Raw genomic sequence first — 14,597 nt, 5'->3', positions numbered from 1 at the left:
TTCCCACTCTAACTGCTCCGACTCGTAGGCCTCAGAGTCTTCGGAGGCTTGTTCTTCTCCTAGGGCGGCGGCCGCCACCTGGCGGGGCCCGGGAACCTGGTTCTTCGGGCAGGTCGGGTCACTGGCATAGTGGCCGACTCGCTGGCATCGATGACACGTCACGTTGGCTCGGAACCCCGGGCGCATCGGGGGGTTTCCCCGGCCTGCTGGGGGCGGGGTGGCGTTAGCGGGAGCGGCAGGGACCGCGTCTCTGCCCCGGCCCTGTCCTCCACCTCCTCCCCGGGGGCGATGATGACCTTGGTTGGTTCTGTTCTGCTCGTTCGGCCCACTCCGGGCCACTCGGGTGCTTTCCCACCGGTCAGCCTCAGTGGCGAGCTGCCGTGGGTCAGTCAATTTACTGTCGAGGAGGTGCTGCCTGAGCTCGACGAAGCAGTTGTTGGAGAGGTGCTCCCACACAACGAGATTGAAGAGTTGTTCGTAAGTGGTTACGTTGTTACCCTTGATCCATCCCTCGAAGGCCCGGCTGAAATAGTTCACGTATTCCAACCACGTTGTACCTGGGATCCGGGTGCAGTTGCGGAACCTCTGGCGGTACATTTCGGGCGTAAGCCCATATCGACTGAGGAGGGCGGCCTTCATGTGGTCATAGGACGTCATTTGATGGTCCGGAAGCTGCAGCAGGGCATCACGGCCCTCATTGACGAATCTCCCCCATAGACCGGCTCCCCAGTCACTTCGAGCGACCCGGTGGGCAGTCATGGCGATCTCATAGGCCTTGAACCACTGCTGTATGTCGTCGTTTCGGTGATATTCTCGGACCACATCTTTGGGGATGTGGACCTTCTGCTCGGTAGTACCCGGGGAGTGCGTTGGCTCGGGCACCCCTAGGTTTTTGTTCAGTTTGCGTATTTCTATCTCCGCTAGTTTGCACTCGTGCTCGTATGCCAGTCTTTTTTCTTCGAGATCCCTCTGTCTCTGTTTTTCCTCTCGCTCTTCTCTGAGCCGTAAGTGTTCTAAGTTTATTTTTTGTTCCGCCAGCTTCAATTCTCCGTCTAATTTGAGTCGTGCCAAGTCTAACTCGTGTAATCTATTTTTTTCCCGCTCCTGGATCTCTTCTCGGGAGGGGCCTGTTCTCCGTTCTTCCGTCAGGGTGGTGTTGACTTCCGGGGCTACGGGGTCCCGGGGGTTGCGGTATTCGTCTCTGTCCAGGCCTCTAGGGCGTTTTTGAAGTCTTCCTTTGTGCTTAGCCCGGTGGTAGCAATGCCTAAGTCCATGCAAAATTGTTTGAGCTCTCGGTGGTTGTATTCTTCCAGCCTTTCCATCTGGAACTTCTCTGCCGATCCGCTCTCTTTGGTCGTCATTGTGGTTTTAGTCGTAGGGTGAGTTACTGTCTGTACGGTACGCGTTGGTTCGGATCGCGCCGCTGGCCACCAATGTTAGACGGGGACCTGGAGGGTCGGCCGAGCATAAGGGAGAGGCCTCCAGTGAGGACCGTCTCTAGCGATCGCACAGACAGGTAACTTCCCCCCCACAGATGGACACCACACGAAGATCAGGGTAACACCTTTTATAGGCAAGTCTTGGAGTAGGGTGGTACGATACAAGGCGATTAGGATGCGATGATCCTCTCAATTCTAGTCTCTAGTAGGGGAAGGGGGTAGCGGGACAGTCTTGGTACCCACAGGTACTGAGGTGTAATGGTGGTAGCTCACAATCCTCGAGCTCGGTGTTCGGACGGGTCAGACCGCGGCAGCGCCAGCAGGTCCCGGAGAGGTCATAGGTGGCAACGGGCCGCGGCAGCGCCAGCAGGTCCCAACGAGGATGAAGGTCACGACGGGCCGCGGCAGCGCCAGCAGGTCCCACGAGGATGGGGGTTACAACGGGCCGCGGCAGCGCCAGCAGGTCCCACGAGGATGAAGGTTGCAGAGGGCCGCGGCAGCGCCAGCAGGTCCCACGAGGATGAAGGTTGCAGAGGGCCGCGGCAGCGCCAGCAGGTCCCACGAGGATGAAGGTTGCAGAGGGCCGCGGCAGCGCCAGCAGGCAGGACAATAGTTCACAAGGCAGGGCTGCGGCAGCGCCAGCAGTCCTTCAAGGATGAGTTCGTCGCGGTGTCTCTCGACTCCAGGATACAACTGCCTTCCTGTCCTGGGGCTGCCTCAGTTATAGGTCTGGCGCCCTTTGATGTCCGGACCCTCGCTCTTGGAGGTCGGGAGGTCTGGGATGAGGGAGTCCAGACACCCAGCAGGGGGGTGGAGCCAGCGCCCGAGGAGGCTGGGGTGATCGGCACCTGGCGGGGGAGAGCCATCGACACTTCTTACTCCCATTGACCTGCCAAGTGGTCCGTTCACCTCCTGGGTGGATGGTGGTGCCGGGATGTCGGGGCCTGGCCAGGCCCAGGGTCGGGGTCGGGCTGAGGCCGCGCGGCCGCGTGGTGCCGTGTCCAAGATGGCGGCTGGGCCGGGCAATGGTGCTGACGGTGGCCCGGGCCCGTGACACAGGGACATCCGGGAGCAGGGGTCCCATGGGGGACGGGTTGCGGGTTTGTTCTGTTGGTAGTACCTGGAAGGCCGGGACCCGGGCCCTGTCCTGCGGGGAGGGAGCGAGCCCTTCCTGGGGCCTGTCCAACAGAGCTTCTGAGAGGGAGACAGGTGTGACTTCGGCACATTGATGGAGAGCCCCAGCGAATGTAGGAGGTTGGCCGTAGTCTGAAGGTGGGAGACGACTGCCTGGGGGGAGCCCGCCTTCAACAACCAGTCGTCCAGATAGGGGAAGACTGGAACCCCTGATCTGGGCAGATGAGCTGCGACCACCGCCATCAATTTCGTGAACACCCGAGGGGCGCTGGTAAGACCAAAGGGGAGCACGGTAAACTGAAAATGCTCGTGGCCTACCGTGAACCGCAGGTAACGTCGGTGGGCCGGCAGGACAGGGATGTGAAAATAGGTGTCCTGCAAGTCCAATACTACCATCCAGTCTCCAGGGTCGAGGACAGACAGGAGCAGGATCAACATTTTGAACTTATCCTTCCGGAGGAAGCGGTTGACGTTCCAGAGATACAAGATAGGACGCAGGCCCTTGTCCTTCTTGGGCACCAGAAAGTAGTGGGAATAGCAACCACAACCTACTTCTGGAGCAGGAACTTGTTCAATGGCTCCCTTGGCCAAGAGAGCCTTAACTTCCTGTTGGAGAAGGGCCAGATGATCCCCGACATACGATGGCACTGAGGTGGCATGGCTGGGGGTTAGTCTCGAAGGGGAGGGAGTAGCCCCTTCGGACTATCTGCAAAACCCACCTGTCCGATGTGATGGTATGCCCGTGGGGGAGAGGATGGCTCCCTTGGCCGAAAGAGCCGTAACTTCCTGCTGGAGAAGGGCCAGATGATCCCCCGACATACGATGGCACTGAGGTGGCATGGCTGGGGGTTAGTCTCGAAGGGGAGGGAGTAGCCCCTTTGGACTATCTGCAAAACCCACCTGTCCGACGTGATGGTATGCCTGTGGGGAGATGATGGCAAATCCTGCCACCCACTGGCATGTGATGGGCATGTAGTGTTGGACTAGGAGGGTTTGGAAGCTGCTGCAGAGGGGGCTGTGGTGGGCTGACCCGCCCTCTGGCCCTCAGAACCACGGCAGTGGTTCCCACGTCCCTGGCCACGCTGGGGCTGAACATCTTGCGCCAGGATGTGGAAGAAACGTGGTGGGGCACCCCTTCCATAGCCACGAAAGGGGCGAAAAGCAGACAGTGCAGGGTGTGTGGTGGAGAGGCCCAAGGACTTAGCCGTAGCCTGAGAGTCCTTGAAGCGCTCTAGTGCACGGTCTTCTTTGTAGCCGAACAGGCTACGGCCATCAAAGAGCATGTCCATAAGGGTGTTCTGGACATCCCCAGAAAAACCAGTCGACCTCAGCCAGGCATAGCGTCGTGGGCTACCGATGTTCTAATCGTCCTATCCAGCGAGTTGGCGGTGTCCAGTCCACAGCGAATGGTAAACTTCGCTGTGACTCTTCCCACGGCAACTGCATTGGAGAGCACGGTTCGGGACTCCTCCTGACACTGAAGCAGCACCTGCACCACTGTATCCCACACAGAGTGGGAATAACGGCCCAACAGACATGCGGTGTTTATCGACCACAGTCCCAAGCTGAAGGAAGAAAACCTCTTCGTCCTAAGTTGGTCCAGCTTTTTGGATTCCCTATCAGGTTGAGCGTTAGGGAAGGCGCCTTTGGATGTGGAGGCTTGGACCACCAAGCCCTCAAGGGGTGGAGTGTTGGGAGAGGACAGTGGGGCCGGGCGGTGGCGTCAGGCAATCATCCTGTCCACAGGAGCCCATGTATTGGGCCTGGAGCAGGTGCCCAAAAGGATGTCAGTTAGGGCTTCATTGAACGGCAACAGGGGCTCCGAAGAGCGCGCTGCCGTCTGAAGCACCTCTGTCAGGAGGTTAGTCCTGACGACCACCGCAGGTAGCTCAAGGTGGAGAGCCTTGCCCGCCCTACGCAACACCACTGCGTATGACGCTCCCTCCTCCATAGTCACGGTAGGAGACAACATGCCAAGGTCTGGGGCGGTATCCAGACCACTGGCATCCCCCAGTTCCTCTCTCTAGTCCGGATCGTAATCCAACTGGTCAGTCAAAGGGTCTCCAGACCCCTCCCTGTCATCCTCACCCTCCTCTGGCTGAAAAGGACCAGGGTGGAACAGAGGCACAAAAGTACCCATCGGCACCAGATCTGGCTCTGTGTCCACATCGGGCGGAAGCCAGGGTCAATGCCGGCTGGGGGTCCAGCCCGCGCAAGCTGCGGATGTGATGCCGGTGGAATCGGCGCCGGTGGGGGTGTTACGAGGTCGACCGCAGCTGATCCGGATCCAGGCCTAGATCCAAGGAAGACGCTGGCGTCGGAGGCGTAGGGCCCCCAGCCAAGTCCGCAGGGCCCGAAGGCATGCTGGCAGAGTCGGGCTGCCCAAAGATGGCATGCATCGCTTCGTAGAACTGACGAAGATGGGCAGGGGTCACTCCCGGTCCCGGGAAGGGAGGGAAGGCCAGAGTCGGCCCTGTAGGCTCCGCACATGAAGCCGAGGGAGGGGCACCACCCGCACCCTTCGTCGCGTGGGCCGACGGATGAGGGGAAGTCGAAGAGCGACGATGCTTCTTTGACTTCTTCTTATGCTTTGACTTACCTGACCCCGAGTGCGAAGACTTGGAAGAGGAGTGATGATGGCTCTGCGATCGGTCCCTCAACCTCCCCCGCGACCAGGACCTCCAGCGACGCGGAGCCGTCTGCTGGGCCTCGAGTAGCTTTTGGGACCGCTCCCGCAAAGACTTCGGGCCATGGTTCGGCAGTCGGAGCATGACTTGGGGTATGGTCGCGCTCCAGGCAGTAGAGGCACACGCAGTGCAGATCCATCACCGACATGAGTCGGTTACAGGAACCACATGCCTTGAAGCCGGGCATCCCTCGTGCACTAGGAGTCGATGGACTCAAAAAACAAAGTCGACAAAAGTAGAGAAAAAGTCAGTCAAAAAGTGACTGGAGGTACCGCTCTCTCCAGATCTGCACTTTCTGGCGCGGAAAAAGAAAGAACTGAGGTCAGCGCACAAGGGCGGCGTCTATGTAGCTACTGTGACATCATCACGGCGACAACGACGCTAACGACGAACGCGGAGTCGACCGACGCCACCTTTTGACGTGCAGGGGTACTGCTGACAAAATCTTTCCGGATCCAGTCTGACACCTGGGGGTAATTCTAAGGTAAGGAATCTTTCAGATATGCACTACAGGCTACATATTACATTTAACTCTCCATGCTATAGATGCACTTCAGGTATCGTTTACAGACTTATAGGAAAGTTAAGTTGGCCAAATAGGGAGTTCCAACAGCACATATTTGAGCTGGGAAGCACAGGCACTCTAGAGCTGGTTGTACAGCCATGTGCTTTCTAAAAGTCAAACATAAACTTTACTACTGTCTAGCAGTGTTCTAATGCCAGCAAAAATACGGGCCAAGAAAAGGGCAAACATCTGGGTGACCAACAGAAAAGGCATTTTGCTACATTTTATGCGTTTCTAAGAATATATAATTACTTTTAGAGATGGGCACATACCCAACAAATTACCTTTTATGAGTCCAACTACCACGCCAAACACTTTAAGCCTCATTTTGGGTTCTCTGTTTCGTGTGACTAGCGCTAGGATTCCCATTTGGGCACAAGTGCAATGTGTAGATGTCGTATGAAGTAATTCCTTGTCTCAAGGCATCTGCTTCTTAGTTCACACTGCATACAGTTTACTCAAGTTTATTCATAGGTTAGAACTGTTTATTACCTTTCTAGGCTTCTTCCAGGTAGTAGTAGTGTTCCACTACTCCTTAGGTAGAGTAGATTGATGCTGCTTCATTGAAGAAGGATGCTCTCATCCCACAGGGGAGAGTGTCAGCTGAGCACACGGTCCCATAACACTAGGGGTGTCCACCATTGGGGTCCCCCATATTGTTTACAAAAGCTCCTAAGGCTCACGTGTTTCTCTGAGCTCTTCGAGCCTTGCACCCAGTGCAGTGAGCGGAGGCTGCATGAGACGCTGCACTGATTCCTTTACCATCTAAGACAGGTATGAGAGGCCAAGCTTTGCTTTACAGCGAGGGCTGAGCTGGCTCTGGATCAGGGGCGCTGGTGGCAGCACACTGAAGGGACTGGACGACGCACACAGTGGCTGCATTTCACACTACACACTATACAAGTGGATAATTAGATCTCGCCTAGGCAGTGCTTGCGCTGTCTCTTCAAGACATGCTGTATTCAGGATATGGGCATGAAGCTCTGCCCATTTTCCACCCATCTTTTTAATTGGCTCATGTCACCGTCCTTTGTAAACAGTGGCTTTTCATTGGTCAATAGGCTTAGTAGTCCCTCCTTAGTAGCACCTTTTCTCTTCTTGTAACCTCCCAATAGGACACTCTGTAGGAAGGTAGGATCCTTCTAGCATGGTTACCCCCACGTTTTGCCTGATGTCAGCGTGTTTTTGACTAGTCTGACTGGGATACTGATAATCAGGACCCTTGTCACTGTGCGTCCTGCCTAAATTAACTATGGTAAGTAATGTTGTACCTCCACAATTCACTACTGGTGCACCCTAATAAGTCCCTAGTATATGGTACTGAGGTACTCAGGGCATAGGTACTCCAGGGGTCTCCAATGGGCTGCAACACGTATTGTGCCACCGAGGAGAGGCCACTAAAACTGTAGCGACAGGCCTGCCACTGCAGCCTGTGTATGTTGGTGCCAGCACCACTTACGACAGATATAAGAAATTTCTTATATCTGAGTTCACTACACTTAAAACCTATTAGTCACCCCCCCAAGGCAGGCCTTTCAATCCTTAAGGAAGGGTGCTCGGTTAGAAGTGCAAGGGTAGCCCTGCATGAGCAGGACCCCCCTACAATCCCTAGAGTCGATTTTCCAGGCTTTGTAAGTGTGGCCAGCCATTTTGATACATATTGTGGCCATCTGTCATTACGCAATGGCTAACTATGTAGTAGAGGCGCCGAACAACGGCATGTTTGGTATCAAACATGTTGGAATCATACCTGAACACCGTTACTGGTGTTGGAGGTATAATTCCATGCACTGGGGGGCTCCTCCGGGAAGCCCGCAGTACTCCTATAACAGCCTTTCATGGTCTGCTAACAAGTTAGTGCTACTACCAACCCCAGACACAAATCTGTCCTCCTGCTGCTGATCTGAGCTTCAGCAGGGGAAGGAAGAACAATAGGTTTCCTGTCACAGAGAGGTGTGACTTCCTCCCAGACAGGACTTAGTGTACTGGGCTGTGGGGGAGGCGCTTGCCAGCGCCACCAGACTGCTTTGAAGAGCAGATTTGGTGCCCTTCTCGCTCTGGCACGAAACTGGACAAAGGACATGGGAGTATCCTCTCCTCTGTCGAGCTCCTCCTCTGGGAGGGACCCCTGAGTCATCCTAACCCGTTTGCTAGGGTATTTAAGGGTGTACCTGTGGGTGGGTCCTCAGATTCGTCGTGGGACAAGACTCAAGCCTGAAAACATGTCACTCTTCGACCCTATGAACACTTGGACTTCACAAGGAACCGAGACTGCATTTCGGAAGAATCCATCCTGCTGCTCTTGGTCTACTTGTTCTGCAAGTCTTATTCGTTGTCTGTGTCTGTGCTTCTTCCAGGATTTCAGCGGACCTGTGGGCATCATGGACACCCAAAGTAATCTCCCTTGGAGTGAAGGAGTCACTTCCCTGCATCGGCAGGCACCGTAACAAATCTAACCGGTCTGCTGCTCCTGGCGTCCCACGGACTTCGAAATGCTCCACACAGGTGGTGGTTCTGCAACTTCCTCGAGGCCTGACCTGTCCTCTCTACAATTTTGAGGCCAGTATCCCAAATCAAAACTAGTGGGACCGTACCCCAGTGCACCACGTCGGCTTGCCGGTGCCAAGGCTTGTCGGCTCTGCACCCCAGAGATGTTCGGGCTACAAGAAGCTCCAACCTCCAGCATTTCTTCCTGTCAAGATCAGTGTCCTCACTGCATCCTATGCACCATGGGTCTCCATCATTGGTGAGCTGCTCGAGGTCCTCTTGCAACTCCTGTGCCTTCGGCCTGTGGGTCCTTTTGAGGGTCTTCTCCTTCTCCAGTGGGCTCCCCTGCTTGCTCAGGGGCCTGCTCTGACTCTCCTGCTCGTGGCGACTCCCTTGGACCTTGCTGATCCCAACGCTGCACCTTCTTTGCTTTCAACACCTATTGCAGCTGTCAAGGCTTGTTGGTGCTCCCGCCAGACACCGAGCCCCAGGCTCTCAACTTCCAACGTGGGACAGCTTGTGTACGGCTCTTGGTCTTCCACAGTGTCACATGGTCCCTACAGCTGCAGTAACAAGATCACTGTTAACTCTCCTGAACCATTCGATATCGGTGGGCATTGCTCTTCCATGCCTCCTGGTCACCTCTTAGTGGCATAGACTCTGTCCCCTCTGCTTGCAGGTTCTCCTCTTCAAGAATCCACCCTTGGATTCCACCGGACTCTGACACAGTCTTCTCCAGAGGCATCTTTCCTGAAGTTCTCCATTGTGGCCTACGACGGATTCCGATGTCACTTCCATTAAGTACTTATCCTGGTTACTGGGGTATCAACGGTTGGATGACTCTCCAATCTTCTGTCTTCCACTGGGTTTTTCAGGGTCCATTGACTTCTATTGAGTACGCTGCAATGTTTCCACTCTGCACACAGCCTCCGTGGGGTTCCTGGGGACGTACCTTGGGTGGTTCCTTGTGTCCCCGGCTCCGCTGAGTCGCCTGGTCCAAGTCCCGCCTTTGGTTGCTGTTCGCATTCCACTTTTTTAGTATATGGTTTGGTTTCCCTCTGGAGACCACCGTATTTTGTTCTACTTAACTTATTTGCAATTGAAGTATTATTGTGTATTTGTGTTGATATCTCTGGGTAGGAGATATACCAATATGTTACTGAGTGTTGTGTAATACATAGACATATTTTTATATATACACTGTGTGGTTATCTTTCATTTAACCTGCACTACATGATTAAATCTGGTAAAACAAGCTGCTTAACACTCCTTCTGGAAACGCCTGAAGGCTGCTCTCCACAGCTACCACTTAGAGAGCTTTCTATGGCTGTCTAAGAGCCCTAATATCACCATAAGGTTTGCCTGGATTAGTGCAAAGTGCTTCACTAAAACATGTGTGCACCATATACTAAGGCAGCCTCCTACTCACCCCCTGTTACATGTGTTGTTACTCGGTATGTTTTAATTAAGCCTCAGAACACTATTTTCTTAAACAGCTTTCTACTGAGTGCTGCAGGACACGCTCTCCGGCAACACTTTTTTTTATTTAACCAGCGTGGTATGCCTCAACTGGAATAATGGCAGCCGCGCATTTCTTTTGTTTGTTGCAATCGCTGAACGCGGGCCCATGCCTTTTTTTCCTGTTTCTTTACTTTTCTTACAATGGCGGCATGACCCACGTTAGCTTTCAACATCTTGAGCTGAAACACGGGTGCCGTGATTGCTTCAAAGGTAAAGAAATAGATTTTTTTTTTCTTCTATTTCTTTACTTTTGAAGCAATTGCAGCACCCGCGCTTTAACTTAAGACTTTTAAAGCCAACGCACGGTGCAGGAATGGCTTGCATTACTGAAAGTTTGAGCTATTGGTGTTGCATTAATATTAGCAACGCCGATAGCTCAAACTTTCAGTAAGTCGAGACATATTTCTCAGATCTACCCAGTGGTCTCCGCATGTTTTTTCCATCTGCGATGAATTCGAAAAATCTGTAGATTCCGGTACACAGAGGCCCTGACTCAAAGTTGTCCTTGCTCTGGTAATTTTGCGTATTGACTGCGCTAATTCTCTGTATGCTAGTATACCAGCATACCAATTGCATCGGCCGCAACTGGTTCAGAACCAAGCAGCTAGGCTAATCTGAAAGACCAGCATGTGAGACCACTGCTGAAAAGCCTCCACTGGCTTCCTTTGTCCCAACGCTGTCTATTCTGTTTGTCATAAGTTTGCAGGGTATGCTCAGACGTGAGTCCCTTGCTCACTTTGCCACTGGATTCAAGCAAGCCGGGCTGAAGACGGCTGGAATGCCAGAAACCGGTCCTCGGAAGCTTGTTTCCGGTCCAGGGAAGACATGGCTTGGCAGTTCGGGCTGGACTGTTCCCATGAGGCACAGGGTCAGACTGATTTGCATATGGCGATGTCTGAACTGGGGTGACAGAGTGGGCTAAAGAACGGTGATGGATTAAACCCAGATCTGTTGACTGGGTGTGAGTGTTTGATTGGTTTGGATGCTCCGTCCATCACCACCCCCTTTTGTACCACTTTGTTCGCCATAAGTTGGCAGGGTATGCTCACACATGAGTCCCTTGCTTACTTTACCACTGGATTCAAGCAAGCCGGGCTGAAGACGGCTGGAATGCCAGAAACCAGTCCTCGGAAGCTTGTTTCTGGCCCAAGAAAAGCATGGCTTGGCAGTTCGGGCTGGACTGTTCCCATGAGGCAAAGGGTCAGACTGATTTGCATATGGCCAGGTCTGAACTGGGGTGGCAGAGTGGGCTAAAGACTGGTGATGGATTAAACCCAGATCTGTTGACTGGGTGTGAGTGTTTGATTGGTTTGGATGCCCTGTCCATCACCACCCCCTTTTGTACCACTTTGTTCACCATAAGTTGGCAGGGTATGCTCAGACATGAGTCCCTTGCTTACTTTACCACTGGATTCAAGCAAGCCGGGCTGAAGACGGCTGGAATGCCAGAAACCAGTCCTCGGAAGCTTGTTTCCGGCCCAGGGAAGGCATGGCTTGGCAGTTCGGGCTGGACTATTCCCATGAGGCAAAGGGTCAGACTGTTTTGCATATGGCCAGGTCTGAACTGGGGTGGCAGAGTGGGCTAAAGAACGGTGATGGATTAAACCCTGATCCAGGGCTGGCCTAAGGCATGTGCAAGCTGTGCACCTGCACAGGGCCGCCAAACCCCAGGGGCCACCACGCCAATATATATCCTTAGATACATATTTGCGTGGCGGCCCCTGGCAGGGATTTGGCGGCCTCGGGCCTCCTACCTACACTCCCTGCTCAGGGCCTCCGTGAGCCTAGAGCCGGCCCTGCCTGATCAGTTGACTGGGGGTGAGTGTTTGATTTGCTCAAACGCTCCGTCCATCATCCCCTTTTGTATCGCTTCAACTGGAATAATGGCAGCTGTGCTTTTCTTTAGTTCGTTGCAATCGCCGAACGCGGGCGCATGCCTTTTTTTCCTGTTTCTTTACTTTTCTTACAATGGCGGCATGACCCACTTTAGCTTTCAACATCTTAAGCTGAAACGCGGGTGCCGTGATTGCTTCAAAGTTAAAGAAATAGAAAAAAAAATGCGTCAGCACGCCTTTCTTTTCTATTTGTTTACTTTTGAAGCAATTGCATAACCGGTGCTTTATTACCAATTGTACCAAAGTAAATAAAAAGAAAAAAAGTGTGCCTGCCATTTTTTTCTATTTGTTTACTTTTGTTACAATCGCAGCACCAGCGCTTTAGCTATAAACATTTTAAGCTAAAGCGCAGGTGCTGTGATTACTTCAAAAGTAAAGAAACAGAAAACACTTTTTTTCTATTTCTTTACTTCTTAAGCAATTGCGGCACCCGCGCTTTAATTTAAGACGTTTAAAGCTAAAGCACGGTGCCGCAATGGCTTTGCAATGCAATCGGTCTCGCATTACTGAAAGTTTGAGCTATTGGTGTTGCATTAATATAAGCAACGGCAATAGCTCAAACTTTCAGTAAAGCGAGACCTATTGCATTGCAAATGCTTGTTTTTTTCTTGACCACAGACTCATATCCTTTTCAGCTTGTGCCAATATCTGTTATTTTACCGGTTGATGTCGAGGGGGGGGAGGGGGGTTCTGCCACTATTCTGGGTCCCCTGATTTCCTTCTAAGTGTTCTTCAGTTCACTACCTTGGAGCTCAGAAGCCCTTGGAGGCGCTATCGAAGCATGGGGGGCTGAAGACCGAGAATAGGTAGTCTTGATTCCACCTCATGCCTCTGAATCCACTGCCAGACACCTCCTGCATCCTTACCGCACTCTTCACTCTTGCAGGTTCTTTTTCATCCCTGCTTCCTCCCATAGTCACTCTCTTTACGTCTCTTTCATCTTCTTTCTCCCTTGTTTGTGTTTCTTTCTCTCTTGGTTTTGCACAAAGTCTGTCTAGGAAAAATGAGTGCGGGTCCCAAAAATTACGTGCCGAGTGGCCCCACCTACAGCCTCCGGCTGACATCAAGCAGTGTTCACAGGCACTTAAGAGTAAATCCTACAGAAAGGGCTCTTAAGAAGAGTAAACAAATGAAAACTAAAACACCTAACACTGTATGAGAGAAGTGTGGCTCAATGGTTAGAGCGGCAGACCCTGATGCAGAGGTCGAGCCCGGGACCAGGGTTCAATTCCCCTCTCGGCGGGTCTTGGGCTCAATTTCCTCGGACCTGTTAATTCTCGCCTCGGTGCCTATTCTAATCATGGGTCCCACTCTGCAACTCTGGGCAATAGCTTGCTTAATCTCCACGACGGCCCCCACAACGCTAAGGGTGCCTGGCCTCCACCTTGGGGGTGCCCAGGAGTGGACACTTCACATGGAAAAGCCAGGAAGGGTTCCACAGCGGTATTCGTACAAGCGCCTTGAGACCCTTGCGGGTGAGTAGTGCGCTATACAAGTATCAATTTACATTTACATCCAGGCTCAGAACCAGGCTAAGAAAAGGGTTGGAGAAGTGTGGCCCCTTCCACCGGGTCAGAGCATCACAAGCCTGTAATAACACAGACAGACATGAACTGTGCACACCACAAGCAACAACACAGAGGCTGGTGGAAACCTCAATGCGATAAAGCACAAGGAACCAACTTCACATACCTGATGTGTGACGCTGAGCTGCTCTCACTGCTCGCGCTGGTTCGTAGGGTGGAACCTCTGGCGGGAAAATCACTACTGACCTCCGGGGCTCTACAAAAGAGGCAATATTATAAATATTTCCAATTCACTTTTATAATTGTATCAATCCAAATTTAAAATACCTTACTGAGCTGCAGTAAAAGCGCAAAATTACTTTTTGTAATAGAGATTACTGGAAGTAACGAGTCAGTTACCTCATGGTTCAACTTCCTCGTCACATGGGACAAACGTGAGCGGCTTCTGCAGAAACTTCATTTTAACCCAATTTCAATATGAAACACAATCCAAGACAATGATACTGAATGAACAACTTTAGAAGTTTTTTTGATTGTAAAATAAATATTTAAAACGTACTACTTGTTTTCTCGTGTGCTTGAGTGTGCTACTCTTTAGTAAAGGGGGTTTTGGGGTCCAACTAATTATCACTGTAATGTCCCCTAGGATTGATTGTTGCCTGAAACACATCTCATGAAAATATTGCTCAGTGGGTTGTGGGTTGGCTGTAGTCCAAATGGTTTTCTGTCTCGGGTTGGTAGCACGTTGAATAAGTCCTTAGTGGTGGTGGGGGGGGGGGGGCTAGAAAACAGAATTCTGCTGTTCAAGAACAATCTAGAAAATGTATCAGAGGGGGTTATGTTAGAAAACTCAATTGGTGTTCATTCTTGACTTGGGGACCATCATGATACTGGGCACAGGCAGGTCCAGCAGAAGAGACCTTTGACCTGCACATCCCCGGGGTGTTCCCATTGGTGGTCCACCAAGCCACATGATGGAAGGGCACCGGCCGGACCCACAGACTGTGGCCAGCAAGAAGACACATCTCTTTAATGAATACACCAAGACAATTCAATAACTACGATAACCAGCTGCCGCTCCTATCACTTGTTGACTGTATGCTTGCGTTTGATCTTCGATAGTGCGCTGCCGTCTATTCAGATAGGTTTTCTCTACACAAATACATACATCAGACATATTAAAATCCATGTGCCCTCCTAACGTCACAGACTGGTGGATGCAGGAGAAATGGGGGAGAAGGAGGGCGTAGTTCCCTATAATTAACTACCATCAATCTAAGATCTGACCACCATCTGAAATCAGATCAGTGCCGGAAAAGGATAACCTACAGAGTCGAGCAGCG

At 52.3% G+C, this 14,597-nt stretch overlaps 1 protein-coding gene across 1 annotated transcript in view; it reads right to left on the bottom strand.

The window, feature by feature from the left end:
* The window catches only part of KIF6 (kinesin family member 6), a 1,617,941-nt gene that overhangs the window by 46,623 nt on the left and 1,556,721 nt on the right, over positions 1 to 14,597 (bottom strand). The window contains exon 20 of the mRNA XM_078647330.1: positions 13,421 to 13,510. Coding sequence (XP_078503456.1) covers positions 13,421 to 13,510 — 90 coding nt within the window. The remainder of the gene's footprint in view (positions 1 to 13,420; positions 13,511 to 14,597) is intronic.

This window comes from Lissotriton helveticus, chromosome 6 (genome assembly GCF_964261635.1).
Source record: "Lissotriton helveticus chromosome 6, aLisHel1.1, whole genome shotgun sequence".
NCBI classification, from domain to species: Eukaryota; Metazoa; Chordata; class Amphibia; order Caudata; family Salamandridae; genus Lissotriton; species Lissotriton helveticus.
The sequence above is the reverse complement of the archived record's forward strand: the minus strand, read 5'-3'. Positions and strand labels throughout refer to the sequence as shown.